The 21,012-nt window shown below is 24.7% G+C and overlaps 6 protein-coding genes across 6 annotated transcripts; 2 read left to right on the plus strand and 4 right to left on the minus strand.

The window, feature by feature from the left end:
* Positions 1-336: 336 nt before the first annotated feature.
* DDB_G0275967 (amidase family protein) lies at positions 337-2,636 on the minus strand (the record flags this gene model as incomplete). Its single annotated transcript, XM_638290.1, has 4 exons — positions 337-807; positions 905-1,029; positions 1,110-2,260; positions 2,470-2,636. The coding sequence occupies 4 exons, from the start codon at positions 2,634-2,636 to the stop codon at positions 337-339; spliced, it is 1,914 nt and encodes a 637-aa protein (XP_643382.1).
* Positions 2,637-3,660: 1,024 nt separating this feature from the next.
* DDB_G0276013 (WD40 repeat-containing protein) lies at positions 3,661-5,999 on the minus strand (the record flags this gene model as incomplete). Its single annotated transcript, XM_638291.1, has 2 exons — positions 3,661-5,154; positions 5,247-5,999. The coding sequence occupies 2 exons, from the start codon at positions 5,997-5,999 to the stop codon at positions 3,661-3,663; spliced, it is 2,247 nt and encodes a 748-aa protein (XP_643383.1).
* Positions 6,000-7,960: 1,961 nt separating this feature from the next.
* DDB_G0276015 (hypothetical protein) lies at positions 7,961-9,626 on the minus strand (the record flags this gene model as incomplete). The annotated part of the gene is made up of 2 exons (XM_638292.1): positions 7,961-8,092; positions 8,214-9,626. 2 exons carry the CDS (start codon positions 9,624-9,626, stop codon positions 7,961-7,963), a joined length of 1,545 nt encoding a protein of 514 aa, XP_643384.1.
* Positions 9,627-10,006: 380 nt separating this feature from the next.
* Positions 10,007-13,277, minus strand: sf3b1 (HEAT repeat-containing protein; the record flags this gene model as incomplete). Its single annotated transcript, XM_638293.1, has 2 exons — positions 10,007-13,155; positions 13,271-13,277. The coding sequence occupies 2 exons, from the start codon at positions 13,275-13,277 to the stop codon at positions 10,007-10,009; spliced, it is 3,156 nt and encodes a 1,051-aa protein (XP_643385.1).
* Positions 13,278-13,661: 384 nt separating this feature from the next.
* Positions 13,662-15,071, plus strand: DDB_G0276017 (hypothetical protein; the record flags this gene model as incomplete). The annotated part of the gene is made up of 2 exons (XM_638294.1): positions 13,662-14,752; positions 14,846-15,071. 2 exons carry the CDS (start codon positions 13,662-13,664, stop codon positions 15,069-15,071), a joined length of 1,317 nt encoding a protein of 438 aa, XP_643386.1.
* A 1,224-nt stretch (positions 15,072-16,295) lies between these two features.
* gefY (RasGEF domain-containing protein) lies at positions 16,296-20,825 on the plus strand (the record flags this gene model as incomplete). The annotated part of the gene is made up of 2 exons (XM_638295.1): positions 16,296-16,517; positions 16,569-20,825. The coding sequence occupies 2 exons, from the start codon at positions 16,296-16,298 to the stop codon at positions 20,823-20,825; spliced, it is 4,479 nt and encodes a 1,492-aa protein (XP_643387.1).
* Between the last annotated feature and the right edge of the window lie 187 nt (positions 20,826-21,012).

A 21,012-nucleotide genomic window follows, 5' to 3' on the forward strand; every position in this document is an offset into this window, starting at 1 on the left:
ATTTATAAAAAAAAAAAAATCCTAGTCTTCTAAAATGAAATTGAAAAAAAACAAATGATTAAGAAATTAACTTGAAAAGTATATTATTCCAGAATCAATACTTACAAATAGTTTCTCCTTTGTAATTTATTAATTGAATTGGTGGAACTGATTTATTTTTTTAATTTATTTATAAACAAAAATAAAAGCCACACTTTATTTTTAAATTAAAATTCCTTATTTGAAAATTAAAATTAAAAGGAATAACTTCTTTACATTTTAAAATTCTCACCTTTAAAAAAAAAAAATAATAAACAATAAAAAAAATATATCTTATAAATTATTTTATTTTAAATATTAGTTATTTGGGTTTGTGCAATTTGTTAAAGGACAATTATAATATTGTGGTTTTCCTTTAAAGTCAATATTTTTTTCTAAAACATAAGAAGTGTATAAAAGTAAATCTTCTTGCCACCACTTTGCCATAATTTGAAAACCAATTGGTAAGTTTTTATCTTTTGTTAGACCCACTGGAACAGTTATGCCAGGGATACCAGTAATATTTCCAATAAAAACATATTTCATTAATTCACCTACTGATCCAAAATTTGATTCTCCCATAGACAAAACACTTTTTTCAATTTCAGGTGCAGCTATTGCATTAGTTGGTGTTACAATTAAATCAACTCCTTTAAAAATTTCAGTAAATTGTTCAATACAAAAAGTTCTAACTTTATTTGCTTGAAGATAATCTGAAGTTGGTAATATATTACCAATTGATAATGAAATTCTACTATCATATTGTAATTCATTACTATAATTTTTAAACTATTTTTTTAAATGTAAAAAAAAAAAAAAAAAAAAAATTATATTAATAAAATTTAATTAAATTAATAAAAAATAATTAAATAAATTAAATAATTACTCTTTTCATAGATGAATTCATTTCTGATAAAATAATTGCGCCTTGTGATAATCTAGTTACTAATAAATTTGAAATTTCTATTTCTATAATTTCAGCTCCTTGTTCTTTTAAAATTTCAATACATTCTAATAATTAATCAAAGTAATGAATTATTAATATTATTATTAATTTTTAATTGTTTTTTTTTTTTTTTTTTTTTACTTACTATAAGTTGAATCTTTAAATTCTATATTACAATCATTAATCCAATCATAAAAAACACCAATTTTTAAACCTTTTAATGGTTGAATTAATGGAATTTCAGTAAACATTGGAACGGTTGGTTTACCGCCATATTGTTCAGCTAAAACAGATTGATGATCGGCAGAGTCAGAACCAGCAATACAAGCATAACCAATTGCAGTATCAATTACTGACGAACCAATTGGACCAACATGACCAACTGACCAACATAAATCAAAAATACCACCATGAGAAACTCTTGCAAAAGTTGGTTTTAAACCAACGACACCACATAATGAAGCAGGTACTCTAATTGAACCACCACCATCACAACCAATACTTAATGGATTTAAACCAGCCGATACTGAAGAAGCACTTCCTGAAGAACTACCACCTGGATAATGATTGAGATTATATGGATTTCTAGTGAACCCAAAATGAGTATTATAACCAAGTGTTGAGATACCAATTTCGTGCATATTATTCTTTCCAACTAAAATTGCACCTTGTTGACGTAACATTTTGGCTACACCAGAATCTTCAGTTTTAACATTTGGAAATACTTTCTCCAAAAAGGTTGTACCACAAGTGGTATGATATCCAATTTGGTCTATTTCATCTTTTAATGAGATTGGTACACCATCAATCAATGACAAAGGTGAACCGGATTTCCAACGTTCAGCACTTGCCATTGCTTGAGATTTAATATCATCCTCCAATATCTTTATAAATGCTTTCAATGGTGGTGATTGTTCATCAGAGTGATTTTTACATTCAATAAAAAAATTTGCAATTTCATTTGGTGTTATCTTTCCAGTCATATATAAATTATAATAATTTATAATTGAATTCTCTGGTATATTATTAATTAATGATTGATTATTTGATGATGATGATGATGATGATTGACTATTTATTTCTAAATTTTTACTTTGAAGATATTTAATTAAATCTTTATCATGCAACATATCAGTTGCTAAATATTTTTTAAATGTAAATTCAGATTTATTTTGTTGTTGTTGTTGATGATTTGAAATATCAACAATTGGATAAAAGGTTGGTGATAAATTTAAATTAAATTGTGAAATTAATGGCATTTTATTTTTTGTATATAATGACGATAAAAATGAATTCCTTTTTTTATAAAATTAGAATTTAAAAAAAAAAAAAAAAAAAGATTAGATTACAATTAATCGAAAATAATTGAGTGTGTGACTGTGTGAAAGTGACAAGACAATTGGTTTTTTTTTTATTTTTTTTTTTTTTATAATTATTTAAAAAATCAAAAAACTAACCACACATATAAAAAAAAAAAAAAAATAATAAAAAATAAAAATACTTACTTTAAATAATGGTTTTCGCATAAAAATAAAGTTGATCTTAATAAAAGTCCTTGTAATCTTGGAACTTCTAATGATATTAAATCATAAATTTTCTTTTCACCTTTTTCTTCATTCTTGCTACTTGTACTACTTGTACTACTACTTTTACTTAATGAAGAAGATGTCATTTCCTATTGATAGAGAAAAAAAAATAAAGGAAGTTTTTAATTATTAAAAAAAAAAATAATAATAAATTATTTAACCTAAAATGGAAAGAAAAAAAAAAAAAAAAAAAAAAAAAAGGGTTTTTTTTTAAGAATTATTTTTGTGTGTGGGCTAATTTAATTAAATATTTAAAATGCATACAAGTAAACTTGGGAAGATTCAAAAAAAAAAAAAAAAAAAAAAAAAATTAAAAATAAAAATTTAAAAATTAAAAATTAAAAAAATTAAAAATAAAATAAAAAAAAAAATAAAAAATAAATTAAATTTTAAAAATTAAAAAAAAAAAAAAAAAAAAAACACATAAATCAAGATTTATGTGTTTAAATTCAAAACCAAACATTTTTAATAATAATAAAAAAAAAAAATAATAAAAAAATGACGATAAAAATTATAGATGTGAAAATTTTGGTTCGAATGTGTGGTGGTAAAAATTGGGAGGTTTGAAAAAATTGGAAAATTATTATTAATCTTTGCCCTAAAAAAAAAAAAATAATAAAAATAAAAAAACTATTTATTTCCTTTTTAATTAATGTTGTCAAAAAATATAAAATTGTTATTTATTTTGGAAGAAATTTGTGTTTAATTAATTTCAAAAAATAAAGTTTTTTTGAAAGGTTTATTTTATTTAGATCTATCATTTTTATTTTATTTTATGGTTTTTTTTTTTTTCCTTCAATTATTAATCTATTTTAATAAAAATAACATTTTAACTTTTTTTTAAAAATATTGATTAATTAATATGTTAAGTAATAGAGAATGTTTTAGTAATTTTAAGAAAAAAAAAAAAAATTTGGAAAAAAAAAAAAAAATAAAAAGGTTGGTAGTTTATTTTTTTTTTTTTTTTTTTTTTTTTTTTTTTTTTTCTATATATATACACAATAAAATAATGATTATTATTTTTGAAATTTTTTAATTTTTTAGAGTTATTTGGATTTGTTGTTTTGTTTGTTTCTTGTTCTCTACTTGTTTTTTTTTTTTTTTTTCATTTTACATAATTTGACAATCCATTGAATTATTTGAACCAGCTCTGGCAACATCAGCTTGTTTTAATATTTTTTTAACATTTTTATGAGCGACATCTAAAGGACATAAACCATCACGAGCTCTAGCTTTTATATCGGCATTATGATTGAGCAAACATTCGACAACACTGACATGACCTTCGGAGGAAGCTTTATGAAGTGGAGTTGAACCATTTCTATCGGTGACTTGAGTGTTTGCTTTGTATTTGAGTAATAATTCAACGATATCAACATGACCTCTATGACAAGCTGTATAGAGTGGAGTTGCACCACATCTCATACCCGATCTAATTTTCGCTTCGACATTTGCACGATTCTCCAATAAAAGATTGACGATTTCAGTGTAACCCTCTTGTGCTGATATATAGAGTGGTGTTGCACCATGGTTCTTTGTGGTACCTTCAATATTTGCCTTGTACTCTAATAAACACTCTACCACTTTATAATGACCTCTATGGGCTGCTGAATAGAGTGGAGTGATACCATTCTTATTGATAGCTTCCATGTTGGCATTATGTTCCAATAGACAACGTACCACCTCTGTATGACCATTGTGAGCCGCTGAATTCAATGGAGTAACGCCATTGATATTGGTTGCCTCAATGTTTGCACCATGAGTAATCAATAGCTCCACCACTCTAACATGACCTTTTTGTGCGGCCGTATGTAAAGGTGTTGAACCATTCTTATTTTTACATTCAATCTTTGCATTTGCCAATATCAAAGATTCGGCTGCTTCAACATGACCTTTTCCGCATGCCATATGTAATGCTGTGAAGCCTGAACGTGTATTGGTTTCAATGTCTGCACCATTTCTTAACAAACATTCAATCACTGAACGATGTCCTTTATATGATGCTTTTAATAAAAATTTATTTCTCTTTTTTAATGATATACCATTTGATTCACTAATTATTGGTGATGATGTATTACCAACATCAATATCTTCCATTTCTAAATCAACTTCATTATTATTATCATTATTATTATTATTATTATTACGACGTTGTTGTTGATGATGATGATGATGGTGGTGATGATGATGATTATTTTGTTGTTCTTGTTCTTGTTCTTGCTCTTGTTGTTCATTATTATTGTTATTATTTTCATCTTCCTCTTCTTCTTCACTATCTTCTTCATTTTCTTCATTGTTATTAATATTTACATTTTGTTGTGGTTGTGGTGGTGGTTGTTGTGGTTGTTGTGGGTAGTCATCTAAAACTTGATTTATTTGAATTATTGGAACATTTATATTAATATTTGTATTATTATTAGTATTATTAACATTATTTAAATGTAATAATGCTGGTGAAACAACATTTGATCTTTTGCTGTCAAATGATCTTTGTAAAATTTGGTCGTGACCATTTTCACATGCCCATAGTAATTTTAAATCTGAATCTTTTTCTCCAAATTCTCTTAATTTTAATAAATTTTTTATAACTGTTCCTTTCCAAAACTAAAAATAATAAATAAATAAAAAAAATATATTAATATTTTCATTTTCAAAAAAGGTGCTTTTATAAATAATAATAATAATATAATATTTACAATTTCATTTTTTGCACTTTCACCAAAAATAGATTTATTTAAATTATTCCAAAGTTGTTCATCATCAACCATAGATTTCCAATATTTAGAGACTGTACATGTTTTTGAAAGGTCTACTGCGTCTGAAAATGATAAAATGTGCATTCTAATTTCAATTGGTAAATCAAAAAAGTTAAAACCACTATCATTATTATTGTTGTTGTTATTATTATTAATATTATTATTGTTACTTATATATTCTTCATCTCCGCTATCTGTATTATTAATATTATTACTATTATTATTATTTGAATATCCATCATAACAATCATCATATTCTTCACTTATGCTACTATCCTCATTATCTGCAATACAAAGTTTCTCTATATTTAAAATATTATTATCATCTCCATTACTATTATTAAGACTACTACTTAAAATATTACCAGAACTATTGTTGTTATTATTGTTATTATTACTATTATTACTACTACTGCTATTCTTTTTTATACTAAGAAAATTTGAAAATTTTGATGTAAAATTTGAAAAAGTTGGTGATGTTGGAGAGCTAGTTGATTTCTTTTTACTATTTGAAAAATTATTACTTGTTAAACGAGAATAAAGACGATTACTACTACTATTATTATTATTATTATTGTTATTACTATTTGTATTGCTTAGGCCAATTCTAGGTGGAGTAGCTAAAATTTCAACTGGAATGGATGGTGATGATGGTGATGAAGAAGATGAAGGTGGGCTTATCGAATCTCTCATAATTGTTTTCCTTTTTCTTTCTTTATTAACTTCCCTTTTTTTCTCTTTATCTTTTTTTTTTATTATTATTATTATTTCTTTTTTTTTTTTTTTTATGTGGGTTTTTTTTTTTTTCTTTTTTTTTATAAAAAAAAAAAAAAAATGTTCTGAATTAATAAATTAATTGAAAAAAAAAGGTATTAAAAAAAAAAAAAATAAAAAAAAGCAAAAAAAAAAAAGGAATTGGTTATTTTATTTATTAATTATTATTTATTATTTATTAATTATTTATTTTTTATTATTTATAATTTATTATTTATTATTTAACACCTTAATTTAGCTTTTTTTTTTTTTTTGAAAAAAAAAAAAAATAAAATAAAAAAAGAAATTAAAAAAAAAAAAAAATTAAAAAAAAAATAAAAAATTAATGTACAAAATGATTGAAACAATATTAAAAAAAATATTTATTATTAAAGTGGTAGTCTATTTATTATTATTATTAATTTTATTTGTTTTCAATAATTTACTTTATTTATACATATATATTTGGAAAGAGGTTAAAAAAAAAAAAAAACCCACATGTACGCACACGTTTTTTTGTTTCTTTTTTTTTATTATTTTTTTATTATTTTTTTTATTTTATTTTTTTTATTTTTTTATTTTTTTTTAATTACATACACAAACAATAAGAAGTTTAATAACAATGGGTGAATGTGGGGTATTTGAGATTTAAATTTTTTTTTTTTTTTTTTTTTTTTTTAAATAATAATATATTTCTTTTTATAAAAAAAAAATAAAAAAAAATAACTTATAATACTATTTTATTTTATTGTTTTTTTAATAAATAAATAAATAAATAAAAATTTTTTACGAATAAACCTTTTTTTTTTTTTTTTTTTTATGTTTTTTTGTGAAAAATAAAAAAAATAAAAATTAAAAAAAAAAAAAAATTTAAATTAAAAAAAAATAAAATAAAAATGTACTGGTCAAAATTTTTGGATTGTAATTTTTATTTTTTAATTTTATTTTTAGGTTTCGGTTTTTAGTGTACAATCGCTCAAGCAGTGACCAACACACGCAATAGCCCACATCACAAATGTAACAGTTCCCACCCACCCTCCCATTAATTTGATGTATGAAAAAAATAACCTTCCATTTAATAACAGTTTTCATACACACTTAAAAGGTACCTATGAGACAATATATTACTATTAATAATAATAATAATCAATGATACACTAAATACAATCCTTTCGAATCAATCAAACCCAATCAAGATAATAAAAAAAATAATAATAATAAAAATAACTTTGATAATAACAATTAGAGGTTGTAATAATGTTAGTAAAGATAATATAATTCAGATTTAAAAGAAAATTTTAAAAAACCAATCATATCATTTTTTGGATACTGGTAGCGAATTTAAAAAAAAAAAAAAAAAAAAAAAAAAAAAAAAAAAAAAGTCAAAAAGTGTCAATCTGTCAAAAATAAAATTAAATAATAAAATAACCCAGAGAAATAGAAAATAAAAAAAATAAAACATTTGTAAATAAAAAATATTATCAATTTAATACAAAAAAAAAAAAAAAAAAAAAAAAAAAAAAAAAAAAAAAAAAAAAAAAAAAAAAAAAAAATAATAATTGTGATCGATTACAAGATAGAGTTAAAAACAAGATTTAAATTCATTTTAAGATTTGAATAAATAAGTTTATGTTTTTTTAAGTGTTTTATTTATACTAAAATTAATTTTTGGGACAAAATTTAATGAAAATTTATTCTCAATCTTAAAATTATTTTGATTGACAATTAAAAAACAGACTGTTTCTCCCTATATTATCTCTTTTTCAATTAATTTTTTTTGTTTTGTTTTGGTGGTGTGGTGAAACAAAATTTATTATTGTTATTTTTTTTTTCATAATAATTATTATTACAATTCGATTATATCAGAAATTTTATTTATTTGTTTATTTAGTTATTTATTATTATAAAAGATTTTTTTCACTTAATGATTGATTAATAATTTGATGATAAATATCAGATATTGGTTCATTTAATACTAAATTTGAAATATATCTTGAACATTCATTTCTTATTTCATTTATCATATATTGATCCTAGGAAAAAAAAAAAAAAAAAAAAAAAAAAAAAAAAAAAAAAAAAAAAAAAAAAAAAAAAAAATTATTTTAATTTTATAATTAAAATTAATTTTTAAATAATATATATATATATACATACAGAAATTAATAATAATTCTAAAATATTTAAATCATCAAAAATTAAATTACCAGTATAAAGGAATTGAATTATTGCAAGGAAACAATTATAAGAACAATTATTAATTTTTATAATATCTAAAGTACTTTCAATCATTCCATTTGTAATTAATGCTCTAAATCCTTCATTCCTTGAAACTAATATACATTTATGGGCATTAATAATTCTATTTTCAACTAAAAATTTAATATCTGAAAATGATGTCCTATTTTCAAATAATTGATTAAAAATTGAATTATTATTAATATTATTATTATTTTGAGTTAATTGATAATAAAATAAATCATTTTCATTATAATCAGATTGACCACCAAAAATGTAAAAACTATTTGAGTAAATGAAACAAGTTGAATATTGACGTGGTGAAGGTCTATCTACTAATTTAATTTCTCTCCATGTAAGAGTTGAAGGATTGAATTCATGTAATGAATTACTGACAACTTTATTCCTACCGCCAAAAAGGTAGATTTTGTTATCGAATACTGCACTTGTGCCACACCTGACGATTACATGATTTCCATTATTATTATTACATGGCACTATACTCCATAGATTGGTAATTAAATCAAATTCAAACATATCAGTTGGACAAACTGCACCGTCGTAGCCGCCCAATACATATAGTTTATCATTTATAATTGAACATGTGTGATATTGTCTACCACGTGGTACTTGTGATGGTATTGTATTCTTTACTGTAACACGTGACCATAGTTTACTCTTAAAATTATAGAATAAAATAGTTGGATAAAATGTAATCGATTGACCCATACCTCCAAATATCACCATATTATCATTATAGACAACTGCCGAATGTCCCCATCTTTTCTCTGGTACAAATGTTGATTCTCTAGGTGGACTTATTAATTTCCATTCATCTGTACAAGTATTGTATTCATATAAATCATTAAAAACATTTGGTTCACTTTCATTTAACCCAATACCAATTCCACCAAATATATAAATACATTCACCATATGCTACCATACTATATGAATGTCTTGCTGTTATTATATTTTTTTTATCATCAATTGATGATGAATACAATGATGATGATGATGATGATGATGATGATGATGATGATGATGATGATGATGATGATGATGATGATGATGATGATTGAAATTTTTTCTTTTCATTTTTTAAAATTCTAAACCATTGGTTTAATTTAAGATCAAATCTAAAGAAATCATCTAAATGAGTACCCTTTACACCATATCCACCATACATAAAGAGTGAATCACCAATTACTACTGATGAATGAGCATGACGTGGTGCTGGAACTCTACCACATGCATACGCTTTATTCCAATAATTTTTTAAATCATTTGAATTACATATTATTTGATCTTTAACATTAATTATTTCATCCATTTGCGCATGTGTATGTATATTTATGAAAAAAAAAAAAAATAAAAAAAAAAATATGAAAATAGGTTTGATGGGTATAGTAGTTTTTTTTTAAACCACCAAAATAAAAATATCTTTTATTTTTTTTTGAATTTTATTTTTTGATTTTTTTTTTTTGAATTTTTTTTTTTTTTTTTTTTTTTTTTTGGTTAAGGGTTAAACCTTTCCAAAAATTGATAGGTTTTGGTTAAATTATAATGATCAATATCAAATAAAAAAAATAAAATAAAAATTATCTAAACATTTTTTTAAAATATTTAATAAAACAAGTTTTTTTTATTTATTTATTTTTTTTTTTATTTTTTTTTTTTTTTATATATTTTTTTTTTTTTTTTTTTAATGATTTAAATTACAAAATCAAGTTCATATCTTTGATATTTATTATCATTTTCATCTAAAGTTCTTGGATAACATGGTGTTAAAGCATCTTGAGAACTAATATAAAGCATATTATAAAGTTTCCAATAAATATTTCTAACTTTACGAGATGGATGGAATAAACCTTGAAGGGTATATTGAAGAATAGTATTTGGACCTAAAGCAAAACGTAAACCTTCAACGGCCTCTAAGAAAGCGTTGATAACATGTGGAGAAGTTTCGAAAACATTTGGCCAAACGTAATTGAGTAAATGAGTGAGTGAATCTTCACAACCTAAACCCATTACACCCAATGAAATATGTTTAATTGCAGAGCAAGCGGTTTGACGATGTACAGCATCTCTATCCATGAGTGCATCTTCGAGTAGGGTAGTTACGGCGTAAATATAGTCTTTACCCATTTCGCCAATATATTCAAAGAGGAAAGATAAAGATTTCAAAACACCATTTTGAACATTCAACTCTGGAATACGATATTCATTGATTAGACCTGGTAAAACGGTATAAGGTGCACAAGTTTCCGCAACAATGGCAATGGCAACGGTTGTACAAACTCTGTTTTGACGATCTTGAACTTTCAAATTGTTTAATAGGGTTGCCAATACCTCTTGAGGACCAATAGCTTTTGCAATGTAACCAAATGTATTTACAGCGGCACGACGAATACCTTTTTTATGAGCTTTCAACATATCTAAAAGTTCGAAACAAATACGCATACCCTCTCTGTCTGAAACGAAATCAGAACCACGATCGGCAATACGACCCACCAAATCGATACAATTCTCTTGAACTTTCTCATGACGATTCTTTAAAATTGGTGTTAAACGTGGTAAAAGATCTTTGATGGGTGGTGTCATCTTAGTCATACCAATTACATTTACAATGGCCTTCAATGCACCTAGGATTGAACCCAATACCTCTGGATACTCTTCACCTAAATATTCATAAAGAATTTGACCCAAATGTGACAAGAGTTGCTCTTCACCACAATTCATCATAACCACAGCAATACGTGAGATTAAATCGGCTGCTTGTTGTCTAACCTTTGCAGATTTATTATTGAGTCTCCATTTAATGGTACCAGCGATTTGTTGAAGATAAGGTTGAATACGAGTATTCAAAGCCAATACAACAGTACCAAAACCTTGTAACATAATTGAAGTTTCATCGGTGGTTTGTTCTTGGAATGCATAGAGAATACCATCGATTAATCTCTCCTCCAATGTTGGACTAATATCCGATGCACCCAATGTTGAAACTATCTTTTCAATTGCCTCCATTACCATTCTTCTATAGGCTTCGGATTCATCTTTAAGATCATCAACAATTCTTTCAATAATTTCACCACCACCAACTTTATTTGCAATTTCAAGTGTTGTTTCAACCAATAGTTTATAGTTTCTCTTATCCAATGCCATTCTTCTAACCCAAAATTGTTTGAAAAACTCTGGAATAATCTCTTCACGAACATAGGATGATTCAACACCCTCGGTGGCAACACATTGTTTGACAACTTTTAATACGATTTTCTTCATTTCATCTTCATTGGTTTTAAATTCACGAACTAAAATAGTCATAACCTCTTTGGTGTAATAGCTTGCATATGAAGATTCCATCAATGGGATGATATAACCAATTGCTTTTAAAAATGCTGCTAAACCTTTTTCACGATATTGACGAATACCATACCAAAGTGGTTTCAAAACACTATCAAATGACTCTATACCATAGGGGGTTGCTGCCTCTGCCAATGCAGAGATTGCCAATGCTGTTATGGTACGTACCTTTGGTTGTTCATCGGTTAAACCATGTTCAACAATGACTACAAGATTCTTTAAATGTGGTAAAATGGCACAACCCATTAGAATGGCAATTTGTTGAACAATCTTTATACCAGTGTGACGTGCTTGCCATGATTTTTTACTCTTACATACCGCCTTGAGGAATGGCATCAATGATGGAATACCCAATGCAGATGCAACCACAGCAAATGCCCTTGCGGTTGTATTACGAATATCTTCCTCTGGACTATCGATATCAGGTCTCATTGTTGATGTCATACTTGCCAAACCAGCGGCTTTTGAAAGATTTGATATGATTTCTCTTGCCTCAACACGAGCATAATAATTCTGATCAATTAAAAATGGTTCAATAACTGATAGAATCTTTCTAACATATGGTCTGACCAAGTCATCCAATTTGTAGAGAATACGATCGATCACCTTTACCAATAAATGTCTCTCTTGGTCCTCCAATGAGGTGGAGGTGAATAATGGTAATATCTGATTGAACAATGGTGCCGGTCCAAATTCTCTTGCTTTATCAGTCAATTGTCTTAAAGCTTGTTTACGCATTGGTGGTGTACCATTCTTAATTCTTAATAATAGTTTCATAATTCTTCTCTCCTTTTGCTCCTCTGGTGAGAGATGTTCATCATTATCACCACCCTCTTGTAAAATCTTTTCAAAGTAAACCTTATCCTCTGGTTTAATTGTGATACCATCGGGTGCATCAATGATACCAAAATCTTGACCCCTACTTTGCTCCTCCTGTATGAAAAATCCACCACTTGTACCTGCAGCACCAATTGGTGTGCTTGCTGTAAGTTTTTTACTTGCTATAACTGGTTGATAATTTGCTGGTGGTTGTAAAATTTCGTATCCTTCCGATGGTAATATATTATCCAATTCCTCATCTGTCCATGGTCTATTTCTTTCGTCAATCTCTTTTTGTAATTGTGCTTGATATGGATCTGGTGTTTGCATTAATATATTTTTATTATTATTACTACCACCATTGCTATTGCTGTTGTTGTTATTATTACTATTATATACTGGTGTAACACCACCATCCATCATATTATTAAAAATTGGTGTTACACCACCATTACTCATTGCATTATAATTTGGTGTAACTCCACCACTCAATCCTCCACTATTTATATTTATTGGTGTTTCATCCCATCTTGATCTTCTTTTTGGTGTTTCCTCTACACCTGTACTTGGTTTACTTACTGGTGTTTCATCCCACCTATTTCTTCTTGGTGTTGCTTCAACAACTTTTGCTTTATTTAATGTTGTGTCATCCCATTCTGACATTGTTTGATCTTGTTGATCTATTTATTATTATAATTATTATTATTATTTTATTTTTAATAATTATAAAATAAATGAAAATGTTTAGTATCTTTATTAATAAATTATAAATGAATTTAAGTTGTTTTTACTTACCTGACATTCTGTATGTGTGTGTGTGTGTGTATCTATATTTTGTTTTTGTTTTTTTTTTTTTTATATTATATTATATTAAATTTTATCTCTATAATTTCTTTTTATTTGTTGGAATTGCGGAAATTTATTTTAAAATAAAAAAAATCTGTGAAATATTCTACAATCGAACATGTAATGATAATTTAAAAAAAAAAAATAAAAAATTTATAAAAAAAAAATTTTTTTTTATTTTTATTTTTTTTTTTTTTTTTATTTTTTTTTTATTTTTTTTTAATTTTTATTTTTTTTAATTTTTTTTTTTTTTTAATTATTATTTTTTTTTTAATTTTTTTTTTCTCGTTTAAACACAAAAAAAAAAAAAAAAAAAAAAAAGTAAAAAAAAAAGAAAATTATGAAATTAAATAGTAATATTAATAATAATATAAATAATAGTAGTAATAGTAATAATAACTTTGATGCAAAGAATATAATAGTTGATACAATAACACCACCTGACCCATCGGTTGAATTTGAAAGGAAATTAGCGAAATCTATATTTTGTTTAGTTCATTTTATAGTTTATTGCGTTATTATATTTAGAAAAGGTACAATTTTAGATCAAGCATTCAAAGATAAGGATTATTTTTATTTAATTTGGACACATTGTGTTTTCTTTTTTGCAATTGGAACTTATTTCTTAATTTCAAGTAAAAGACCTGGTTTTGTTTCATTATCAAATCAAAATTTAAATAATAATAATAATAATAATGGTAGTAGCAATAAATTTATATTAGAAGATTCAATGGGTTGTATCCCTCAATTAAATATTAATCCAACACCAAATTATAGTAAAATAAGTAATATTAAGAGAAAATTAAAAAATAGTAGTGGTGATATTACTAAAAATCAAGAAAATGAAGATTTAGTGCCATTGATGGAAATCTCAAAGAATATTGATGAAGATAGCATAAATGACGATACTATAACTACAACCACTACCACTACCACCACCACCAGTACCTCAACAATACCAGAAATATCAAATGATGATGATGATAATAATAATGAAAACAATAACGATAATGTAAATAATAGAAATAATAATAATAGTAATGGTGAAAAAGAAGATAATGATATTGATAAATTAAAGAATCATTATTTTTGTAAGAAATGTTTAGTTGATATACCATTAAGAACTAAACATTGTGTAAAATGTAATAGATGTGTTTTAAAGTATGATCACCATTGCGTATTTATAGGTGGTTGTGTTGGTTTAAATAATCATAAGAATTTTCTATTATTTTTATTGGCGGAATCATTATTACTACTTTTAGGTTTAAGAATCATTGTCACTGGTTTTGTTAGAGAAAATTCAATTAAAGAATGGATCTTTTCAAATATTGCAATTATTCCACCAACTTTATTAATTTTTGGTGGTTTATGTATGCCTTTTGCTTTATTCTGTTTTCATAGTTTTTTAATTTTAACAAACCAATCTTCATGGTATGTGCTTATGAATAGATTTTTTTTTAAAATTGAAAAAAAAAAAAAAAAAAAAAAAAAAAAAAAAACTAATTTAATTAAATTTAATAATAGGGAATTTAATAAGTATCAAAGAATTACATATTTAAAACCATTTTCTAAAAGAGGTATTAATCCATTTAATAAAGGTCCATGGAATAATTTAAAAAAGTTTTTAAAAGGTGATGAGAATCCTTCCGATTGGATATTATTATCAAAATATGAAGTTGACCAAATGAAGAAAAAAGAAGAAAACACTTTTAATATTTGGAATAATAAATATTATTCTTGTTGTGGTTAAAATAATAATAATAATAATAATAAATAAAACTGTATATATTTATTTATTTTTTAAAATTTTATTTTATTTTTTTTTATTTTTAGTGCACACTTTCACCAAAAATTTTAAATTTTAAACAAATGTAAAAAGGAAAAAAAATAAAATAAAATAAAAAATAAAATAAAATAAAAAATAAAATAAAATAATCGTAAATTTCTATAAACACTATAGTCCATAATTAAATTTCTATTTTATGGAATTGCTGGTCAATTTTGTACAAAATTCGATTAAAACGTCTTTACACAAAGTCTTTTAGGCCAAAATTAAAAAAAAATAAAAAAATTATTTTATTTTTAATTATTTTTTTTTTTTTTGAAAAGATTTTTTTTTAATTTTTTTTTTTTTTTTTTAATTTTTTTTTTTTGTTTTTTTTTTTTTTTTTTTTTAAAAAGTTTTAATGTTGTGGTTTGAGTTTGAAACCTATCATCGATATTTAGATCTTATATAAAATAAAAAAAAAAAAAAATTAAAAAATTAAAAAATAAAAAAAAAAAAAATAAAGAATAAAGGTGTTTTCTCACCCACCCAATAAAAAAAAAAAATCAAAAAATCTATACAGAGTAAAAAAGTAAAAAAAAATAAATAAATAAATATAAAACGAACTTATCATTGTGTGTGTGTGGGGTAAACTTATACTCTCACTCACTCGCTCACTCACCACATATATATCTTTTTATCCTTATATAGATTTTATATTATTTACATACATTTAATTATATCTTAAAATAATCAAAGTGGGGGTTTATTAACACTTTTTTTTTTACAATTTCATTACTTTAAAATAGATCATTTTTTTTTTTTTTTTAAAGAGTGAAGGAAATTTAAATTATAGATTATAATGAAAAAGGTAATTTTATTTTATTTATATTATATTATTATAATACGAATTTAATTTAATTGTAAAGGGATATGATTTGTATACATAAATCACTTTTTTTTTTTATTATTTCAAAATTTACACTATTATTTTTTTATGCTTGTAAATTCACAATATAAATAAAAACTAGTTTTTACATTTTTTATTTTTATATCCAGTTTATGTAAATTTATGTAATCATTTTTCAAATTATTAATATAATTTTTATTTTTATAACCCAATTAAAAAAAAACAAAAAAAAAAAAAAACAAAAAAAAAAAAAAAAAAAACTACAAATAAATATTTAAAATTTAAAATATCAAATAAATATGATCATTATAGGTGTAAAAAGAAATATAAATAATAGTAATAATAGTAATAGTAATAATAATAGTAATAAAAAAAAAGATAAAATTATGAGTCATAATAATAATAATACCATCACTGGCAAAAATACAAATGAAATAATGAATAATAATAATAATAGTAATAATAATAATAATAATAATAATAATAATAATAATAATAATAATAATAATAATAATGAAGAAGTAAAATGAACAGAACCAATACAACAAATATTAAAAAGATTAAATAGTAAGAATAAAATTGAAGTTGGTGCAACACCAAATGATATACCAACATCAATACCAAGTGTAAAAAATTTAGGAAAGAAATATGATTCAAAAGCAGAAACTCATTTATTAAATCAAAAAGTTTTATCTTCACCATCAAAAGAAGTTAATAGTTTAAAAAAAAGTACTAATGGTACTAATACTATACCATCATCAAGTATACCATCATCACCACCATCATCACCACCATCATCATCGTCATTATCATCTGATCGTACATCTCAAGATATTCCAAAGTCTGTAAATGGTTTAACTGCCTCTATAGTTGCTAAATTTTCAAAAAATATTGATAATAACACCACAAATAATAATAGTAATAATAATAATAATTCATCGTTATCTACACCAATACAATCACCAAGAGATTCATTAGAGACCAATCCAATTAAAGATGAAGAATCTGAGGAATCTGAAGAATCTGAAGAATCTAAAGAAGAAGAAGAGGAATTAAAAATGGGTATTAAAACAACAAAGACAACTAGTGAAACTATAGAGTCATCATATTCAACCTCTCAACTATTAAAAAATGATTTAATTCAAGAGAAGGGAGATGATAATAATAATATTCAAGAACCACAACAACCAAAATATCCAACACAAACATCATTCATAACAGATAAAAGTAAAAGATTATCAACACCACCAATTAATGGAACTTCTATTAGTATTGGAAATAACAATAATAATAATAATAATTATATTAATGGTAATAGTGGAATTAATACAATACCAAGAAATTTTCAATCTCATAGAGTTGCAGGTGATTGGAAAGATAGAAAATTGAATACACTTTTTACACAAGGTACAGTTGGTGGTAATGGTCAAAATGGTACAGTTAGAAAGAATTTAATTGGCACTAGAGAATTATCAACTTCAAGTGGTATTTTACAATGTAAGGATGATTCATCTTCAAAAGATCAAGATTTTGAATTTAACAATAGTGCTGGTAGTAGTGGGAATTCAAGTGCATCAAATAGTAATAGAAATAGTATAGCATTTTCATCATCCAATCATTTTTCATCAGAATCTTCACAATCTGCTCCAACTTTACCAATTTATAATCCATCACAATATACATCACCATCAACACCACAGTCACCATCACCATCACCATCACCACCACTCATTTCATCGAAATCAATTTATATTAATAAACCACCACCACCACATTTTAATCAACAAACCAATTTTTCAGTTTCACCAACAAAATCACCATCGAATGAAAAACAACAACAAGAAGATGAAGATGTTAAACATTTAGTAAGAGCATTTACAAATAGAAAATTAAATGTTCATCATGCAGAGAGAAAATCAAAGATATCAGTCCAAGATGCTGAATGGATAGTTAAAAAGTTTTTTCATGATACTGATCGTCAATCTAAATTTGTTCTTAGTGAAAATAGAACAAAGGATTTAAATCAACCATCATCACAGTTTTCACCATCAACTTCACCATCAACAAATTCAATTCCTACAAATTTATTACTTAGTAATAAAAGATTATCAACATCATTACCAAATATTAATACTAATATTAATAATAGTAGTAATAATACATCATCATCATCATCATCTTCATCAACAACAAGTTCACCATCACCATTGACAACGTCATCATCAACTTCAGTACTACCACCACCATTATCATCATCATCGTCATCACAATTAACTGAAAGTTTAAAAACTAGAATTGAAGAAAATAACAACAACAACAATAATAAAAACATTAATAATAACAATAATAATAATAATAATAATGGTCGTAATTCAATACATGATAGTCAAGAAATGACAGAATTAGAGGATCCACATTCATCACCATCATATAGACATTTAGAAGAAGTAGGTAAAAAGAAATATGTTTCAGCCGAGCCAAGTAGAAGACCTGGTATTAAAACACCACTATTCTTAAATGTACCAACATTGGCAATGCCAACTCAATTTCATCAAATACCACCAGAAAGAGTCTCTTCAAATTTATTCTCTGTCTCTGTTGAAGAGAATTCTTATCCTGACAATCCATTACTTTTTAATCAACAAATTATAAATAGAGTTGCAAATGATAAAGATTTATCTTATTTATTCTTCCCAGTTTTAAAATCTTCAACAAAAATTACTTCTTCAACTTTAAATAATATTATTCCAATAAATAAATTAAATAATCAAATTCATAATAATAATAATAATAATGTTATTATTAGTAATAATACTGGTAATAATAATAATAATAATAATAGCTCTAAAAATAATAACACAGTTAAAGGTAATAAGAAACAACAAAATAAATCATCATCATCATCACAAAATAATTCACCACCAAGTGATTTCTCATTATCAGTTTCACCATCGCCATGTTCTTCACTTACTCCATCACCATCACCATCACCTTCATCACCATTAATTGAATCGTCAATGTTTACAAAAGATTTATCACCACCACCACCTGCAGCAGCAGCGATAGTATTACAACAACCAGTTGCTACAACTAATAATAAATCAACTGATAAAGATTCAAGAAAATCACTTTGGAGTTCAATGAAATCATCAAAACCTCCAATTTCAACATCACAACCATCAACTATACAAGATACAATTTCAACTTCACCACCATCAACATCAACTTCACCAACTTCAAATTCACCACCAACCTCAATTTCACCACCACCACCATCAATTACAACAGGTTCATCACCACCATCAACTGCAGGTACATCACCACCAAATGATAATGGCAATAATAATAATAATAGTAATAAAGAATTAACAATATCAATACCAATAACAAATGTAAATGTTCATGAAAGTAATATAGTTGTTGCATCAACACCAAGAAGTGGAAGAGATTTAGCAACCATTGTAGCAGAGGAATTTAAGGATAGAACTGATATTGTATTTTGTACTCAACATTTATCAATGAATAGAATTAAAGTTAGATCAGCATCTTTGGATGCAATGATTGATCTTTTAACAAATCATAGATTAAGTCAACCTGATCTTGTTGAATCTTTCCTTTTAACTTATAAAACTTTTACTTCACCATTAGCTGTTTTAACAAAATTAATTGAAAGATATGAAGAAACTGATAATATTAATAATAATAATAATAATAACAATGATGATTTAATAATATCAACAAGAACAACAGCAACAATTACAAATGAAGATGAAGATAATTCAAATTCAAATTCAAATTCAAATAAAACAAATAAAAATTCAAGTAGAACAATTAAATTAGGAGTATTAAGTATAATTAAATGTTGGGTAGATAGACATCATTATGATTTTGAAAGAAATAAAGCATTGTTAAGTGCAATTGTTGCATTTTTAGAAGGACCAGTTATTGATGATGGTATGGAGAAAGTTTCAAATATCATTTTAAAGATTATAGATAGAAAAGCCAATGAAGCCGAAGCAAGAAGAACAGGTACAGCATTGGTAATGCATACATCAACTAGTCATTGTAAATTTCCACCATCAATTCCACCATCATTATCTAAACCCGACCAAATACCAACACTTCAAAACTTTGATGACCTCGAGATCGCTCGTCAATTGACATTGATAGAACATGAAGCTTACTCTATGGTTAAACCAAATGAATGTATTAATTTGGCATTCTCAAAATCGGATAAAGAAATTCGTGCACCAAATATCATAAACATTATAAAGAGATCAAATCTCTTACCACTTTGGGTCGCTACTGAAATCGTACAAGAGGAGAGACTAACAAAACGTGCCAACATCATAAAGAAATTCATTTCAATAGCTGATCAATGTAAAAATTTAAATAATTTTAATGCGGTAATGGAGATTTTATCAGGCTTAAATTTAACACCAGTATTTCGTTTAAAGAAAACTTGGGAAACATTACCTCGAAAATATTTGGCAACTTTTAGACACTTAAACTCTTTAATGGCTCCAAAATTCAATTTCAAAGTTTATCGTGACGTTTTACATACAAAGAATTTACCTTGTTTACCATTTTTAGGTGTATATTTAACTGATTTAACCTTTTTAGAAGAAGGTTCTTTTGATCAAGCAGAGAATGGTTTAATCAATATTGTAAAGAGAACTCAAATTGCAAATATCATTCAAGAGATTCAACAATATCAACAATTATCTTATTCTTTTGCTCCTGTACCAATAATTAAAGATTTTTTACTTCAAATTGGTGGTTTACAAGAAAGAGCTTTATATAAACAATCTAAAATTATTGAACCTTAAAAAAAAAAAAAAAAATCAAAATCAAAAAAATTGTACTAAAAAAAACCATTATAAAAATTAATTGTTATAAACTTTTTAATAAAATAACAAAAAAAAAAAAAAAACATCTAAATTAGTTAAATTACTGATTTAGATTAAATTTAATATTTTTTTAAAAAAAAAAAAACATTTTATTTCTTATTTCTTT

This window comes from Dictyostelium discoideum, assembly GCF_000004695.1.
Source record: "Dictyostelium discoideum AX4 chromosome 2 chromosome, whole genome shotgun sequence".
NCBI lineage: Eukaryota > Evosea > Eumycetozoa > Dictyosteliales > Dictyosteliaceae > Dictyostelium > Dictyostelium discoideum.